This window comes from Papilio polytes, unplaced genomic scaffold (assembly GCF_000836215.1).
Source record: "Papilio polytes unplaced genomic scaffold, Ppol_1.0 DF823980.1, whole genome shotgun sequence".
NCBI classification, from domain to species: Eukaryota; Metazoa; Arthropoda; class Insecta; order Lepidoptera; family Papilionidae; genus Papilio; species Papilio polytes.
The window spans coordinates 2,239,731-2,251,641 of record NW_013525224.1 but is presented as its reverse complement, the minus strand read 5'-3'; the positions used below and the strand labels follow the sequence as shown (position 1 = coordinate 2,251,641).

General features: G+C 35.1%; 1 protein-coding gene across 3 annotated transcripts; it reads left to right on the top strand.

The window, feature by feature from the left end:
- Window positions 1-1,992: 1,992 nt before the first annotated feature.
- On the top strand, window positions 1,993-4,319 carry LOC106101518. Of its 3 annotated transcripts, none has more exons than XM_013280771.1 (4): window positions 1,993-2,240; window positions 2,795-3,022; window positions 3,312-3,447; window positions 3,879-4,319. In XM_013280771.1, exons 1-4 carry the CDS (start codon window positions 2,149-2,151, stop codon window positions 4,029-4,031), a joined length of 609 nt encoding a protein of 202 aa, XP_013136225.1. In that variant the 5' UTR covers window positions 1,993-2,148; the 3' UTR covers window positions 4,032-4,319. The 3 variants fall into 3 exon arrangements, with proteins under 3 accessions (XP_013136225.1, XP_013136224.1, XP_013136223.1); XM_013280770.1 differs by having other exon boundaries at window positions 2,792-3,022; XM_013280769.1 differs by having other exon boundaries at window positions 2,789-3,022.
- Window positions 4,320-11,911: the final 7,592 nt, after the last annotated feature.

Sequence of the window (11,911 nt, the reverse complement as noted above, 5' to 3'; positions counted from 1 at the left end):
AAGTTATGTTATCATTGAGGCTATATTTTTTTAATTTCACGTAGACGAAGTCGCGAGTGACAGCTAGTATTACTATATTTCGGTTGGATAAGTTCTTTTTTTACGTAATGGAAAGCGATAGACATATAATAAAATAAACGAAGTCATTTTCTTATTAGATTTTATTCAACGACCAAAAAGCGATGAGGCGAGTATAGTTAGCACCCGCGAACATTGCCGCTTGGAGCAATCATAATGAATATTTTATTTTATCACAGCACCCCCCCGCGCTCTGCCGCACCCCGCCGTTCCGTCCCCCGCTCCGCGCCCCGCAGCCATGAACTTGACACCGAGCGAAAAATTAGTTCACAAGGCGAAAGTGAACTTTGTACAGAGTTTGCACTTTTTGAACGAACCAAGACTGAGAGATAAAAGAACTTGTAGACGAGGCCAACTCCGCGATCCTGACTAAATCTATAAGTTCAAGAGTGAAATTATTTTTTGTCTGTTGTGGATTTTAATTTAATAAACAGCCATATACTGAAACTATATTCAAATATGTAACAGTGTCTTAAATGATAAAGTCATGCTTGAAGTCTAAATACCATTATTTGAGGTCTGATGACTGTAAGCGTCGCTTACGAGCCGAAACATTTAAGATTTGGTTCCTACTTTGGCGTGAAACTACGATATAACAAACTCTTTTATGTATTACACTTTATACTATATCAAAATGCTTATCTTACATAAATAAGTGAAATGTTCTTAGATTAAATACTTGAAGAAAATTAAACCATCCAAATTTTTGGTCAATATGAGTATCTACTTATTCTTTTAAATGTATTATAATTAAGACGATAAAATAAAGCATCAATACGACGCGGCGCCGGCACTGTTCCATTTATTTATAACAAATTCCCTGCTAATTAACTCCTCTACAAGCGCTTAAAGTTACACATAAGCCTTATTCCGCACTCGGGAGAACCCCAACCAAACAGTTCAAAAAGCACCAGAGTGAGGCTACTTGTGAATTAACATACTCCACTCAAAGCTACCAAACTAACCGCATACGAGAGAAAAAAAATTCTTACGTATTTCACTCATTCACTCACTGTATGAGGCTAATTAAAAAAGTACAGAGGTTGGTTTTGCGAGTGGCGTAGTTCCGCTACTCTCCGCTAGGTAGCGCTTTTCGCTTTGACGAGTCTTGGAGGTTTTGTCGGGGGATGTTTGTGCGGTTTCATTTTTTAATGAGGTCGTGTATTCGGGCCTCTGCGGCTGGATAGGCCGCCCCGCGCTTTGTGCCGCAGCACAAATCGCAATAACTGCCTGAGCCCCAGTTAGGCGTGAGCGACGCAAAGCGCCGACATAGGCGCGCTTGTGTGCGTATTGAAAGAGTTACGTTTAGGCTCCCCGTTTATTAATGATGCCGATGGCAAGCTATCAGTCAGGGTTTAAAAGCATATTGTGAAGATACGGATATTGTGTTGTTTTATACTGCTACAAAGAAATTTGGTTAAGGAAAATAGAAACATTATCTTGAAACTAATTAAAATGCCATTTTGGACATACGTTGTATTTATCTAAAAAAATAAGTTTTTTCCCAAAAATAAAGCTTGTTATTTTAATGTTACTTTTTATAATTTATTCAATAATAACTTATTACAGCGACATCTATGTGCGAGACGTTAGTTTCAAGTGAGATTCAAAGATGTCGCTAGTATGTAAATAAAAGCAAATCGGTTTTTCATATGAAGGTAATATAATTTTTTTTAACATAGTTGTTTGTTTTTAACAAAATTGCTTCATTCCATTTTGAGGGAGGATTATCTATGCTAATGTTTACGCGTTTTTTGCTCGAGCAATAGCTCGTAGAATGGTTGATCATCACATTAGTTTATTAAACTTTCGCAGGTATAGCAAATCTTTATAGTTCAAGTTGAAACTTCACGACATAATCATGAAAGAGGATATATTAGTCGATTGATTGACATCTATAAAAAGAAATAATTCAATTCTAAAAATGAACATCTGTTGATGTACGTTGTCAATCAAAAATTTTTTTGGATTCTCCTAATAATATTTACAGTGTAAAAAATTTTGGTATGAAAATGACAAATCTACTGTGTACCCGGGGGTAAAACAGATACAGGATAAAATTATACTGCGATGGTGAGGTGGCGCATGTTCTTGTTGCTGGCCATGCTGCTACTCCTCCCGACACGATCCCACGCCAAGTTAGAGGACGACGACGATGATGAGTGAGTAATGAAGCGATACGAATGTTAATATTATGTTAAAATTGAACATTGAAACCCATGTGATTATAAATTTAATTGCTCTAAATGTTGCTAACAATTTTATCTTACTTTTAAACTTCAAGCGAATAACTTGTAAAAAATCTTTTTTAAATTATTGCCTAATCTGAACGCTAGCAATAAAATATCTTAGGTTTGAATTTTGGAAACTTAATTACTGTATATTGCTTCAACTGTCAAAATGTCAATAATTCCTTTGCTTATTGTTATTTGATTTATATCAAAGATGTTTGAAATTGATCATATTCTTTTAAATAATTTTAATTTTAAATGTAACATACAGATAAAATCTTATATAAACTATGAACAGAATATAACAATAACGAAAGTAGTGCACAAAGAGAAATCAAAAGTGGATAATGTCAATAAAACACAAAATCAATTATTAGTTCTTTATTGCAATTAATTCATATTTAAGTTGACCAATAGATGGCGACACTTGTACTATCGTAAGCAAACTAGCGTAACGAAATCTCGTGAATTACTTTTCGGAGGAGGAATGAGGAAGATGATGAAGATGAAGAAAGCGAAGACGAGGAAGAGGATGACGTAGACGCTTCAGACAAGTCAGACACGGGTCCTGGGAGACGCGCGCCCGCCATACTGCCGACACCAAAGACCGTGCCCGTATCCAGAACGACTCCTAAACGCGCTCTAGAGTGTTACGTATGCGCTTACAAGTCCGAAGCACCACTCAAAGCTTGCTTAGATCCAACAAAATACAGGTAATTTTATACCAGTCTGTATAAAAAACCTTAGATCCTATAAGTCGACTACCATGAGTGTTACAAAGATAGAAGCGACACAGGCCAAAATCGACCACAGAGTAACTTTTACACTTCCGCATTTCATGTATCTACTAGTTACGTTCATAACAATATAGGGCACTAGGTGCCTTATAAGTTACACTGATTTGTAATGATCCTACAGCTATAAAGTACATATAAGCGCCATTATTCTACTTATATGCTGCAACGCTAATTCGTTTAATACTTTAATGTTTTGTTTCTACAGGGTACACACGATAACGTGTCACAGTGTGGACGACAAGTGCTTCACGTCGGTGATAGCGAAGGGCAACGCGTACGAGGCTGTGATACGCGGCTGCCGCTCCGGCTGCGTCGGCTCGCCGGAGACTACCTGCTGTGAGGTAACCAATTTTATCAAGGAAGTGGTTAATACGGTGTTCAATAACTGATCGTTATGGAAAGATATCCACAACTATTAAATAATTTGGTAATACGGTTTCTATCTTTGCTGCACAGTGTATAGAAATAGATAGTCGCTTTTAATCCACTTGGTCTCTATTCCTTTCCCCTTCTACCCATAGATTAAGCGGTAAAGAGAAGTCTACCATATCTATGACTCGAAACAAAATATGTCATGTCACGTTTTTAGTGAGTTATTTCAATAATCATATGGCAACTGAAACATACGTGTATTTACCTACTAGCTTTTATTCTGTCCGCGCGAAATAAAAAAGAACTAAGTAGTCTATGTCCCGTTGAACTGTTTTGGAGATTCCAATAAATATTTATCATCCATCTAAATTTACGCATTTATATTAGTTTATTTTTGCAGTTGAACCGCTGCAACAACCAACCCTTGAATATGCCAGTGGTGGTGCCACATTCGTTGAAGAACAAATCATCCAAATCGTTCCCGCCCACTGTTTTCTTCTTCGTTACTGTACTTTTGTTATTACAAACGGTGGGTAAAGTTGCCTTCGTCTGACATAACTTTATACCGTTCAATCAAATCACATTTAAGAATTAAATCCAATTAGATTTATTCGTAACATAACAGTTTTTCTAATACAATTATATTTTGTTTAAAATGTGGATTGTATTATGAGTTTAAAGATATATTTTTTTTGATTTTATACACATTTATGTACTTATGAAGTAATTCAAATAGATACAAAACTTTTGTGGAACAAGTTGTAAATGTAAGTGAGTGATGTTAGATCTCATCAAAGTTCTGTTTTGGTTTAGTTTTTGTATTAAAGTGTTTGATTTATGGTATGCGTCTTTTCTTTGATTATCTTCATTATTAATTTTTCCGATGTCTTTATCGATTTGCCTTGTTTATATGCCATTAGCGTAATATTAATATAGTAGAGATCCCGGTTTACATCCAATAGATGTCGTTAGCGTGATCTCCTAGTATTTTAGCATAATCAAAAATTATGTTTTAATGCAGTGAACTTTTTTTAATTACCATTAATGTGCAAGGATAGAGAAAGCGTATAAAGGAGGATATAGTACTTTTACGTAATGATTCAAATTTTGAATGCGTAAATTCTGTCTATCTCTGATAAAACGAGAATTTAGTCGTTTATAAATAAAATACTAACTACCTAGTCAGTGTTTTATCGCTCACAGCGTCTGCATTACCTAGGTTGAATGGTGTTGGTAAATTTTTAAGCGAGCTAGGTGGCGGACCTTTTGTCACAAGCGACCATCGTTGGGAGATTTTCTTAGCAACGTTTTTCGCTCGAGATGTACGTTTTGGAGAAATATAAAAGTTTTATTCGAGAAATTTTATCAGATGACCCGAGTATCAACTGTGTTCAATTTACAAGTTATTTCTAACAGAAGAGATGTTTCATAATTAAAAAGAAATCATAATTTATATAAATTAAATGAGTATCGATTAACTCCTTGTTTTAGTTTTAGTTATCATGTTTCTTTAATTTATTAAGTGTTTGATGTGTCATGAGTTTCTTTAAGGTTTATCTATGAAATGTAATTTCTTAAAAATGTTTCTGTAGCATGAAATTGTAAACTCTAGATTTTAAACTCAAGTCAAAACACAATTTGATAAAAATTTTATAGCCAATAAATTCATAAGGGATTTCCAAAGGGAATCCTTTTAAAGCTCTTATGAAAGCCTTAGTAGGCGGAAGGGCGAGGGAAAGGGTCACTCGACCTCGGCGGTCAAGCCTTTCCGCCCAATTGAACCTTCCGGTTAGGCGGAGTGCCAATGTGCGAATACTATGAATAAATCAGCAAGGGTCCGTGACAATATTTGCTGAGAAAAATGTTATAGAGATTTGGTGACATGCGACAAAAATCTCCAAATATTAAACAAAGATTACTATCAGTTTATACTTTATACGAAGTTTGAGAGTAGCCACAGTGGTTAAGAAATTAAGAAGTAAAAGGTTAGCACGGTATAGACATGTTAGGAAGGATGAATCGTACGGAACAAGGAGAACGTTAGTTATGAGTGTGGAAGTACACCGGTAGAGGTAGATCTAGAATGAGATGGATGAATTGCGTGAAAGGTGATATGATTGAGGTAGTAATCACTGAGATGACGGATGATAGAGTTATTTGAAGGACAAAAACCCGGCGGGCCGACCCTACGGGAGTAGGATAAGCTAGGGAGATGACGACTTTAATTTTATAGGAAGTGGCAATTAAGAATATAAATTTGTATCGCTTTTACTGTGCAAATATAAATAAAACTTAATACAATTCTAAGGTTGTCTTAAAAATATTGAAAATATTTGAATTTTCCAGATGAATAAAAGGTAGGGATTCTTCAAATATTTTTCAGAATCTATTAAAATCAATCTGCACCCTAAAGTATGTGCGATATTCACCCACAGGAAATTTCAATAAACCTCAAGCAATTTCCTACCCTCGAGTTCACTCAATTTGGGGTGTCCAGCGTGTTAAGAAGCCAGTTCACTTGTTTCCAACATATGGGGCAAATCGTCCGAAAGGGAGTATTATAGATACCAAAGTATAAATGCACTTACATTGAACTTTATTACAATACAGTATGTCATTTTTTCCCTTGGCTCTATTAATAAGATATTTGTGGTTTTAGTGAATTTTTGAACGCGGGAAAGTTCCGATATCCGCACCGGACTTGGTTGATTTTTATTGGAGAACAAGGGTTCCGACGTGTTAACTGAGATTTGGGACGCGAAAAGTTCGGTCAAACAATGTACGAGGGTGCAAACATTGGTTTGCTGTTTGCGTGTTTGATTTGAAAGGCGAGAGGTCGGTACAACTTTTTACCATCGATATTGAATGTGATCTTTAAGTTTTGCGAATACGTTTTTATTGTATATAATAATACTAATATTTTTAATGTATAAGTTTAGATGGAAGGATGTTTGTTAGAGTTTTTAGCCTAAACGGCTGAATAGATCTGGATTAAATTTGGTATAGATGTAGAGCAAAGTCTGAAAAAACAGTTAGGCTTTTGTGTTTTTTGATACCACGTGGACGGAGTTGTGGGCGTAAGCTCCAATTTTTATATAAATAAAGCAGTTGGTAATAAGGATAGAGCGTCTCGGTGATGATGTGATGTATATGCTGACGTTGACGTAATTTTTTTTTAAAGTAAAAGCTGGTAAGTGTATATCGTAGTCTATAAAGTGGATAGAGTAGGCAAGGCGATATGCATACAGCTTAAGTTTACAAGGGACGTGCAGCGAGATCCAACACACCTGGTGCTAGAAGACACAAAGACATCGCGCCAATGATCGATCGTGTCATTTGGCACGCACCATCGGTCAACTGAGATTTGCACAAAATCGATTTAGTGATGGGAACTTCGTGTGACGTCATAAGATGTCGATAAACACATCAGTTTTGGTAACCATGGTACCGTAATATTATTTAAAACCTTTATAAATATCATACTTCTCTTGAAATGTTTACTCATTATTTTATCTTTTAACTTAAAAATTACTTTTATTATAGATACGCATGTGTATCCTAGGTTGTTTATACAATGTTTTTTATAGTAATTAAAAAAATGTGAGATCTGAAATCGTCAACTGGAAATGATTGCACGTTTTGTCGATACGATAAACATACGTGACATCACTAGCTGATAGTGACAAGTTTAATACGTATTATTGACCGGATGATCAATGATCCACGGGTATTTAGATCAATAAAATTATGCAAAATCATCGTTCGTATTGTCAACCGTTGTTGTGTTGACCGTTTTACTTTATTCGTTGGAATATTGCGTACTTTGTGCTATCGATAATAGTTACGCGTCAATCGGAACTTAAAAAAAATGCTTCGTCATAATAACGGTTATTATGTATTACCACAATACTATGTTTAACGTCAAAATATTAATCATTTGATTGTGTTTGGTTTTAAGTATTTGGTATTTGATTTATTTTAAGCTAAAATAAAACAGCGCCCTTGTCTTTGGGATACCAGGGGAGCAGACAAAGAATGTTCTATTTGCAAGGAGTGAGTAACGCATGCCCGTGCGTTTGTTGCCCGGCGCGTTGACCGTCGGCCGCTCGGACAGACGGACAAATGACTGCATACGTGTCATTTGGCTCGCTGCCAGTGGTCTGAATGCTCGACGTTTTATTTGCCTTCGAAATGTTTGGCTCTTGACGCGTTAAAGCGGGTACTTTCACTAAACTATCGCACAATTGTTGTGTGATTGTCGATTGTTTCATAGCCAATTCAACTGTTTAGTTGCACAACTAAAAATCAAGTAGTTTGCGCACCTCCACTCAAGCTCATTGGAATCAAAGCGAGACTAAACAGTTATGCGATAAATTAGTTTCAGGTGCACGCTCTTACTATATTTAAACGCATTTAGTGTTGTAAAAAAGTTATATATTTCACCTTTAATTACTTATAAGGAAATTGTCAAAGTAGACTTCAATGTAGCCGGATTTGGTGAATTCGACTCAAGGAAATATTTATTATGTGTATTGTGGTTATTTGGATAGATCTTTTTTCTCAAATTCCTATACAAATTGGTATTCTAATTTATCATTTACCAGATATTATGATAGTTACTAAATCTCTACTGTGTTTTTTACATTTTTTAAATCATAATTGTTAATCAAATATATTTAAGATTCAGTACGTAATGTTTACAGGAAGCAATAAAATAGCAAACAAATCGTTCTCAAACAGAATAACTCCTTCGCTTCCATAATTTACATACGAGCTGTGTAAATACTTTGACCGCACGCAAATAAAGTGCATTTAACTCGTCCGAAATTTTATTTCGGGAAGTACCATTAACGATATTTGGCCGTTGGCCGCGTTGCAAAACATTTATCCATAACTCTGTTCTTTGTTCGTTGACCAGTTTATTTTTATTTTAAATTATTATCTGTTGAAAGTCGGAAACTGAACTGGCCAATGTTTTACCGAGCAGAAATCCAGATATTAGGGCTGTGTACATACACACATAAAGACATCTTTAGATGCACAATTTTACTTAAACTAAGACTAAACTACGTTTAATGTAAAGGTAATCGAACTAGAGACCAATAAAAGTCATGAACTTGGTTCTATCTTCGAGCCTTTCTATGTCAGGAATGCGGGCGTCAGTGGGACTAAAACTACGGAAGCTAAGAAGCACAAAGAGGGCATCGTCGATATTGCGATAGGAAATTCACTTATCAGTTTGTGGCCCATCGCCCGCTTTTAGACTAAGTTTTTTGACTCGCGACCTCAGTTGAGGCTAATTTAGTATGGATCGTAATTACGTCGACTTTATCAGTCTTAAAAGCTCTTAGAACTTTGAACTTTTGTCACTGAAATATGTCCGTAAATCCAAATTTGTGTACCAATTTGGAAACCTTATGTGTGTTTTGTTTCGAGGAGTTTCCAGTGTCGTAAAGAAAAATCAATTAATAACAAAGTCGATTCCACAGTGTACAAGCGAGTCTTAAAAGGGCAGTTTCAGACGGCTGTGTGGTTTAACTCACACGGGCATACGGGTCCGGGTCTGATTGAAAAGTTGCTCGCAAACTTTAAACTTTTCAACCACTCCCGTTGTTCTGACAAGTCCACATCTTACAAGTTAGAAGACCCATACATTTCCAAATTTATTTGCACTTAATTTTTGAAACTTTTGTGTCTTGGTATTTTTAACTATCAATTTTATTTACTGTGTTTATCATTGACTTATTTTCATTCTTTGTTTAATTGCGTGTTATAATTATCATGTCTTTTAGTAAGTTATTATTCATGTAGGCGATGTCATAATGAGGGAATAGTATCGGTATCTCAGTTTGCGACATGCTCGAATCCTGCAGGACAATCACACGTGGGCGAGAGTTATCCCTCCTCAACATTATGCACGCCTGCTGCGAAACAAATGCTCTGCAAGATGCTCTACCAAAATAATAAAAACATGCAGTTACTTATATTTCAAATGCTAAAAACGTAATATCGAACATGCCATATTCAGCCACAAACATAGAGGTAACAATGATTAAACACAATTATATCGGTTTAGCATTCAAACTTTGACTTTTATTTAGCCTGAAAAATTGTGTATTTAAAAGAAAGGCGTAAGTAAACGTATGGCAGTTCAATACTCAGTAACAAAAATAAGTAACAATGAAATTTTTAATTAATGACAGTCTTGGAGACATTTGATATTTTTATTTTTTATTTCTTAACCAAGTAGAGCAACATTGCGTATTATTGTATCGCTTAACCTCTTGCCATAGTCCGCACCATAATTGATACAGGCCGATGCTAAAAACCAATAGCAAACTCTTGGATGATTTACGAGTGGCTAATGCGCATGTGCAGAGACTTTATTAACATTTATTATGGTAATGACCGCCGGGAATAATGTTTTAATGTACGCAAGAACTGTTGAGCGCTTTTACTTACAGGCGACAACTCCGAAAGACTTATTGGACTCAAAACATTAGTTTATTTTAAATAAGTGTACCACTTCTATTCCATTCTTGGTTTTCAAATAGCAACTAGGAAGTTTTAATCTATGTTGGCTTTGTAACTATTTTGATATATTCTGTATTATTAAAAGTTATTTGTTAATCTGTGCTACTTATCAATACTATTTGTCTTTATTTAAAACAACAATATTGTTAGGAAAATATTAGGAAACGAAAGGAATAGTGGGGGTAGTTTTATAAAATACTTGGCAGGTAGTGACTCAGGCTCAGTCGCAGTCTCAGCCCTCAGTCGCTAACAAGCTTAGTATTTTTCTAGTCATCTCTACGGAACGTTCGATATCTTTACGTTGTTGCCTTGGAGTTTAATTTTGTTTTAAAGTAATTTACAAGTATTGTGAGTATGGGCGTGCGTCTATATTTAAAGGAAGTCAATTGTGTCGAAATATCTAACACCTTTTTTTAATTATACCCAATTTAATAAACGAGTGAAAATAAATCTTCAATATTCAATCTTCTTGAATTACGATATGATTAAGGCTACATGATAGTATATTAAATGTAGGTAATCGATGTGCATGATGCAGGAGAGGGCGCCACAGTGCCACAGTAAACATCGTTCTCGCTGTTTATTTAACTTTAAAATTAACCTGCAGTATAAAGTGTCCAAATGAGTGCTGTACTTTACTTTTAGTGAACAATTACATATGTACGATATGTAGAATTTAGTACGTGAGCACCAAAAACTGTGATAATTGTGAAAAATGTGTTGCATCTGAAGTGACTTATAAACCTTACAATAGCAAACTTTTGAACTTAAAAAGTTGTAAATACTATTATTTGTGTCTATCTTATAAAGTTGCATAATGTGTGAATACTACAAAAGTGTAATAACAAAAGCATAACTTTTTCTAACCTAAAACTACATCAATCATTAACAACGCAGCAATTCGACGTCCCGTGACAGCGTCATCTATTGATCGCAAACAACCTAGAATTGATTATTAATCACGCCATCTATGATCATTTTTGTAAAACTCCACACAAGAGGCAATTTACCATAATAGATTACTCCCGGTGCTGTCATCTATGATCAAAAAACTACTTAATTACAACTACATTACAATTATTTCAAACATAAAGTGCACTGTATTATACAATGGACGAAATAAAACAAATGCTAATTAAAATGCAGAACGATATGAAACAACAAAAACAAGATATGGAAGCGATGAAAGAAGATATAAAAAGCGCAATTAACAATAATATTAACGAAAAATTTAAAATTCTAGAAGCAAAGAGCGAAATGTTAGAAAAAAAAGTGGAAGAACAAAGTGCAAAAATAAAGAGCTTAGAAAGACATATAAGAAGAAGAAACATAGTTATCTTTGGAATTGAAGAGCGCGAAAAGTCATACAACGAACTAGAAGACTTAGTAATTGATATAATTCAAACTTACTTTAAAGTACCGTGTAACAAATGTAACATCGAAACAGTAAGAAGATTAGGTAGGAAAGGCAAGAAAACTAGACCAGTTGTTATCACATTTACAACACTAGGTTTTAAGATCACGATCCTAAAAAATAAGTCCTGTCTTAGCAGCACGTCGTATTATATAAAAGAGGATTTCCCAAAGGACGTTCTGATCAAGCGCAGGGAATTACAAACACAACTGGTGAAGGAAAGGGAGGCAGGCAATACTGCATTTATTAACTATGATACACTTATATTAATTAAGAACAATAAAGAAGTATCTCGTACGCAAGTAAATAAAAGAAACCTCTCTGAATCACCCGAGTCATCCCACGCAAACTACCCTAACACCCATAGTGGTAAAAAACCAACAAAAAGAACAAATCAACCAACATAAAGGATTATGTGCTTCAAAAACCAAAGTTAACCTTCCCCAAAACAAGTGATGGCCACACAGCAGATTGAAGAATATCCA